At 47.8% G+C, this 6000-nt stretch overlaps 1 protein-coding gene across 5 annotated transcripts in view; it reads left to right on the top strand.

Annotated features, from left to right (window-relative positions):
• The first annotated feature begins 1105 nt into the window (after positions 1 to 1105).
• Positions 1106 to 6000, top strand: part of MTMR1 (myotubularin related protein 1) — a 53616-nt gene continuing 48721 nt past the window's right edge. For all 5 annotated transcript variants that reach the window (XM_028714424.2, XM_028714422.2, XM_028714421.2 and 2 more), the window contains exon 1: positions 1106 to 1682. In XM_028714424.2, the coding sequence (XP_028570257.2) occupies positions 1486 to 1682 (197 nt within the window). In that variant the 5' untranslated portion in view covers positions 1106 to 1485. The remainder of the gene's footprint in view (positions 1683 to 6000) is intronic.

The following is a 6000-nucleotide window of genomic DNA, read 5'->3' as shown; positions in this document are numbered from 1 at the left end:
TGGCTCTGGCTCGCCAGATACAGCTTTGTCACGCTGGCCACGTGACCCGGAAGTGTCTGCGGACAGCGCTGGCCCCCGGCCTCTTGAGTGAGATGAGCGCACAACCCTAGAGTCTGTCAAGACTGGCCCGTACGGGCAGGGGTACCTTTACCTTTACCTAACATAAATGGAATTACCTGGCAAAAGCAAGTTCACACCTCTCATTGAGTTTCTATACACATATACACAGTGCTTTTTTCGGGGGGGGGGGGGAACGCAGGGGTTCGCATACCCCTAAACATTTTGTGAATCTAAGTTTGGCCTCATTGAGGGGCAGTATTTCAAGATGTTACCAGCATGAGTTTGACCAAACTGCGGGAGGTAGTGGAGGACAGAGGTGCCTGGCGTGCTCTGGGCCATGGGGTCACGAAGAGTCGGACACGACTAAACGACTAAACAACAACAACATTTCAAGATGAGTAGGGTGCACCTCTAAACATATTTTTTAGAAAATAGGAGGATCGTTTATTGATATATTTTGGAAATCGTTCATGTTCTTATGCAGCAGCATTGTTTTATACTTTCTCCAATGTCAACCAATCATATTGCAAAGCAGTCGTGTCATGTGTTATAAAGCAAGTACTGCTGGGTTGTGCCTCTTTTCGTTTACCAATAAATAAAAAATCCGGCGTGGCAATTTTCATTCTGAAAGTGTGCCCCAGAGAGGGGAATTAAAAAAAAAAAAGTTTTAGAACCGCTGCCTTGAGAGAAATTTAAGGAAACCTCTCTCTTGTTCAAATTTCCCTTTCACCACAAACAGGGTGGAGATTTCGAGAGTCCCATTTGCGCACAGCAATTGTCATCCGCCGATTTAAAAGGCATAAGGGAAGAAGGTGGGGGGGGGGCTAAGATGGGACGAGACGAATTAAAAGCGAGGGTGGCCGGAACCCATCCCAATGGGACAGAAAAGCGAGAACAATGATCTGCCGTTCCAATCATGCTCATGGCCAGAGGAAAAACACCCGAGAAGCAGCAGGCAGACACGTCGAAGCAGGGGGTGGGGGGGAGGGAATGGATTCCAACGGGTCTACTCCGAGTAGGGACTGGGCGCAGCCGGCGCGGGGACACACAAGCGCCGCGTGAACGGGGCTGAAATCTCGACGGCGGCCGCGGCACATTGTTCCCCCCTCATGCAAACGCTCCGTCGGCTGGCTCCGCCCGACCCGCCCTTTTCTACCCCCACCCCTCAGCTCAGAGAAGGATCGCAGCCTCAGCCGCCTCAGAAACCGCCTCTCGTGCTCCTGCCGCGGAGGCCTGTGGGTAGGGAGCCCGCCGCGCGCTGCTTCGGCGGCCGCCTCCGCCAGGTGACAGTTGGCTTCCCGGCTGCCGCCGCCGCCTCGACGCCTCCTTGCTTCTCCTCACGAGCCAGGCCGGGAATCGAGGACGGAGAGCAGGAAGCCCCCGCTGCCCGCTCGCCCGCGGCCGCACTCCACGGCCACCGGCAACATGGACGGCAGGGCGGCGGCAGCGGCGGCGGCGGCCGAGAGCGGAGCGGGACCCGCCGGCCCGCTCAGGAGACCCACGCGCCTGGCGTCGGTGGCCGGGCCCGGGGCGGCCGCGGCGGCGGCGGCTGCAGCGACTGGGGCGACCTCGTCGTCGAGCGCCGCCGGGTCTCGCCAGCCGAGTGTGGAGACCCTGGACAGGTGAGGGCGGGGAGGGAGGGTCGGGCCCCGAGAGGAGGCGGCGGGGGTGGCAGCGCCGCCGCTTTGTGCTCGCCGGCTGCCTTCTCATCACGCTCCGGGGGATTGGCTTGTGTGTTGTCGGAGGGAGGGGGAAGCCGCTCCCTATTCCTGGTGTCCCTTTCGTTATAAGAGCATCGGTTGACGAGAGAGAAGGGGTGGGGGGAAGGGGTGGGTACGTGGGTGCACGCGTGCAAAGGTGTCTGTGTATATGTCTGCATGTTTATATACGTGTGCATTTATATGGATATGTGCGCATATATGTACGTGTGTATGCATATATGTACGTGTGTATGCCTGTGTGTGTGTGTGTGTGTGTGTGTCTGCATGCATGTTGTTCGGATGCCTGATTATCTTCTTCCAAAGCAACTACTCTATTACCAACTTAAGAATGGAAAGCGTAAAGCCTGTGGTCAACAACAGAGGTTTAAAGACTCTCTCAAAAAAAATGCAACTGACAGTTGGGAAACACTGGCCTGCAAGCGCTCCAATGGGAGAGTAGCCTTTTCCGAAGGTGCCCATGGGCTTTGAAGGCGCTTTGAAGTCAGGACGAAAGGTGCCAAGAGGAAGGCGCGTTTGGCAAACCCTCACCATGATCAACTCCCACCCGGAAACTTATGTCCCTGCTTTGAAAGGACGTGTGGATGCAGAACTGGCCTCCATAGCAGTGGCGTAGCGTGGGGGGTGCAGGGGGGGCCGGCCGCACCGGGCGCAACATCTGGGGGTTAGGGTTAGGGGGCGCAAATCCACGGGTTAGGGGGCGCAAATTACCTGCCTTGCCCCGGGTGCTGACAACCCACGCTACGCCACTGCTCCATAGTCACTTACAGACTCGTCCTTAAAACCATGTTCATGGAAGAGAATCTTACTCAGCTACAAGCAATTGCCAGAGAAGAAGAAAAAGATCTCTGTATACTATACATGTATTTTTACATTTTTATACAGTCATACCTCGGGTAAATGTGCTTCAGGTTGAGCGTTTTCAGGTTACGCTCTGCAGCGACCCAGAAGTAACGGAGCGTGTTACTTCCGGGTTTCGCCACTCTCGCATGCGCAGACACTCAAAATGACGTCACACGCATGCACAGAAGCTGCGAATCGCGACACATGCAGTCACGGGTTGCATTCGCCTTCAGGATGCGAACGGGGCTCCTGAACGGATCCTGTTCTCATCCAGAGGTACCACTGTATTGTAATCTGCCCTGTGATCCTTGGATGGAGGGTGGTATAGAAATCAATAATAATAAGTATAATATATATAATATAGAGAGAGTGTGTATTTGTGTGTGTATACTATATATGTATACTATATGCATGTATGCACCTATGTCTCTGTGTGTCTGTATATATGTATAGGTATAGTTGTTGGCATCCGTCTGTTTCGGAAGGCAGTGGAAGAGTGTGCCTTTGAGGGTGAAGTCGAATAGTTGGAGAGTTACAGTGCCTGCTCTGCCAGTAGAGTCCGATGCAGGAGAGATATGTTTTGTTGCAGCTGGGGCAGATGAAGTTTTGCTGCTACAGGTGCACCATGGCATTTCTTCTCTCTGTGCTTTTGCCAGTGGTCATTCCTCCTGGTCACTGCTGTGGATACACAATGTGACTAGATGCCTACCTCCACAAGATGATTGTGTCCTTCAATGAAAACGTGCATCAATGTCCAGTATGACAGCTTCTGACGCCTTCTGTAAAAAGAGCAATGTGAAACAGGGCTGTGTTCTCGCCCCAATTCTCTTTGGCACATTCTTCTCCCTGTTGCTCATATGCCTTCAGCTGAAGACTGGTGCACATCCATTCCAGGAGTGGCAGGGGCCAAGAAAAAAGTGTGGTGGGTCCTTATGTTTGCAGATAACAGCCTTGACAGCACACTCCAAGGAAGCGCTACAGAGTCTCATCAAATGTTTTGCCAAAGCCCACATAGAATTTGTGTGTGTGTGGTTGTGGATATACACATGAAAATAGCCAAACTTGACACATCCTGCTTTGTGGAGGCTAGTGATAAATGCACCCTCCAGCATTTTATGAGATTGAATGTGAGAAGTGAGCTAATGGTAGACCCTCCTTCATTAGAGGTTTTTTAGCAGAGGTTGGGTAGCCATCTGTCATGGATGCTTTAGTTCCTGCATTGCAAGGGATTGGACTAGATGACCCGTGGGGTCCCTTCCAACTTTACAGTTTTATGCTTCTATAATCAGGCCCAGAAGGGCTTTAGAAGAGCTCTCCTGAGCAGCTGATAGTGGTTTCAAGGGATCCGGTGCCATTCCAACTTCCACATGAGTCTCTGTGTGAGAGAGAGACACACAGAGAGATGCTTGGCTACTGCATACTACTAAATAACCTATTAATTTCAAAAGCTGGTCATCACTTTGGTGGGAATTGTGCAGGCACCAGTGTTGTGGCATGCACTCCCTGCTGACATACCAGAGGATTCATATGTAGCAATATGAATTAAAAGGCTGTTTCTGTGATTTCTTGAACTGATCCTCCTGTTTTAATTGCTGTTATAATTGATCTGCTGTTTTAATGGGATTGTTTGATTGTTTATTTTAATTACTGTGTACTTTTAATTATTCTTTATCTTAACGGTATTGTGTAGTTGGTTCTTATGCTTTATAAACTGCCTAGATGTCATTTGGAAGTTTACTATTAAAAATAATAGTAAAATGATACAATGCTTAGTACATGTATTAATCACTATTGGGTATGGTGATATTAAATGGTGTATCCTATAAACTAGTGCAATATAGTGACAAGGAACTGAGCTGCCAACCCTGAAGTCCCCAGTTTAAGTGCTGCCTCTGCTATGGACTTATTATTAGGCAGCCTTAGGCAAACTGCTGTCCCTCCATCTCCCCTTTCCTCACAACTCCCCTCCAAATAGTGTTATTTATTTATATAACAATATTGACGTACATGGTGTTGTTGTTGTTTTTTAAAAAAATGGTTTAAGTCCCAAACCCAAGGGACTTACTCTAAAATAGACATTGAGAAGCAACACAGGAAGGGCTAAATAGAGGTGGAGTAGACAGAGAAGAGGAGATGTGCCTTGGGAAGTGTTCTTAGGACCAAATAGAGAGGCCTGGAGGGCCACTTTTGGCATGCAGGCATGAGGTCCCACACACCTGAGGCATAGGCACTAGGGGATGAGGGAGCAGAAAGGAAGTGGGGAGTGGTGTGTGAGTTCTCCATAAAATTTATAATTTGAAAAATTTCCGTTGGGTAACTTGTATCAGAATATTTTCAAATTGCATCAGAAAATTTTTCTAATCCAGGCTGATCTAATTTAATATGTGTAATTTAGTTGTATTTTTTAATTGAGCTAACAGAAAGTATCACAAGTTTTTAAAAAATTGTCCATATCCCAGAAGTATTTAACCTCTCACATGTGTCACATACTTACTAGGGACAATCACCTGAGAAACAAATACAACCTTGACATTTTGCTCAGCTTGCTTAATATATTTGCATTCATTGTTACTAATGAACCAATGAGACATATTTTAAAAAAAAGAGAAATAAAGTTCAGGGGGAAATCCACCCCACATCAGCCTCATGAATTTGAAATTTGATTTCCCCAGTTCTAGTACAACTCTCAACAACATTGACTCATTTATATAACCTGCCCTTTATTGTGGACTTTCATTAGGTTGAGGAAAGTTTGTTTTCCATAGAATAAGTTACTGAAAATACATTGTCTCCATTCCTTTCAATATTTCACTAGCTGAAACTGGTTGTAGTATATCTCAAATTCCCACATCACTTCCCAGAATCTGGCAATCTTCTCAGTCTTTGATGCCAAACCACTTCAGGCTGTTTCAGGAAATTGCTTTCGTGTTTTTCCTGAGTGTTTAGGCATTCTTGAAGAAAGAACCTCTTGCTAAGACTTAATGGGTCATCCAGTTAAAATCCTGGGATTTGCTAACCCTAAAAACCTACTTGGTCTATAATCTGTATGCTTCTAGTTACAAATGTTCATGCTTAAACAGATATCAGTTTTCTCCTCTTGTTGTCCAGTTGTTTTTTCAAGTCAGAAGACTTTCCTAGTATTATTCTTTGCACAGTTTGTTTTTGTTAATTGTTTTTGTCTGCTCAATAGAAAAATTAACTAATGTTTTAAAATACCATATTTTTCGCCCTATAGGATGCACTTTCCCCCCTCCAAACATGAAGGGGAAATGTGTGTGCATCCTATGGGGCAAATGTAGGCTTCAGGGAGCTATCGCAAGCCTGCGGAGCCCGGCGAGAACTCCCGTGGGCTCCGAAGGCTTGCGGATAGGTTTTTGCA

This window comes from Podarcis muralis, chromosome Z (assembly GCF_964188315.1).
Source record: "Podarcis muralis chromosome Z, rPodMur119.hap1.1, whole genome shotgun sequence".
Lineage (NCBI taxonomy): Eukaryota > Metazoa > Chordata > Lepidosauria > Squamata > Lacertidae > Podarcis > Podarcis muralis.
The sequence above is the reverse complement of the archived record's forward strand: the minus strand, read 5'-3'. Positions and strand labels throughout refer to the sequence as shown.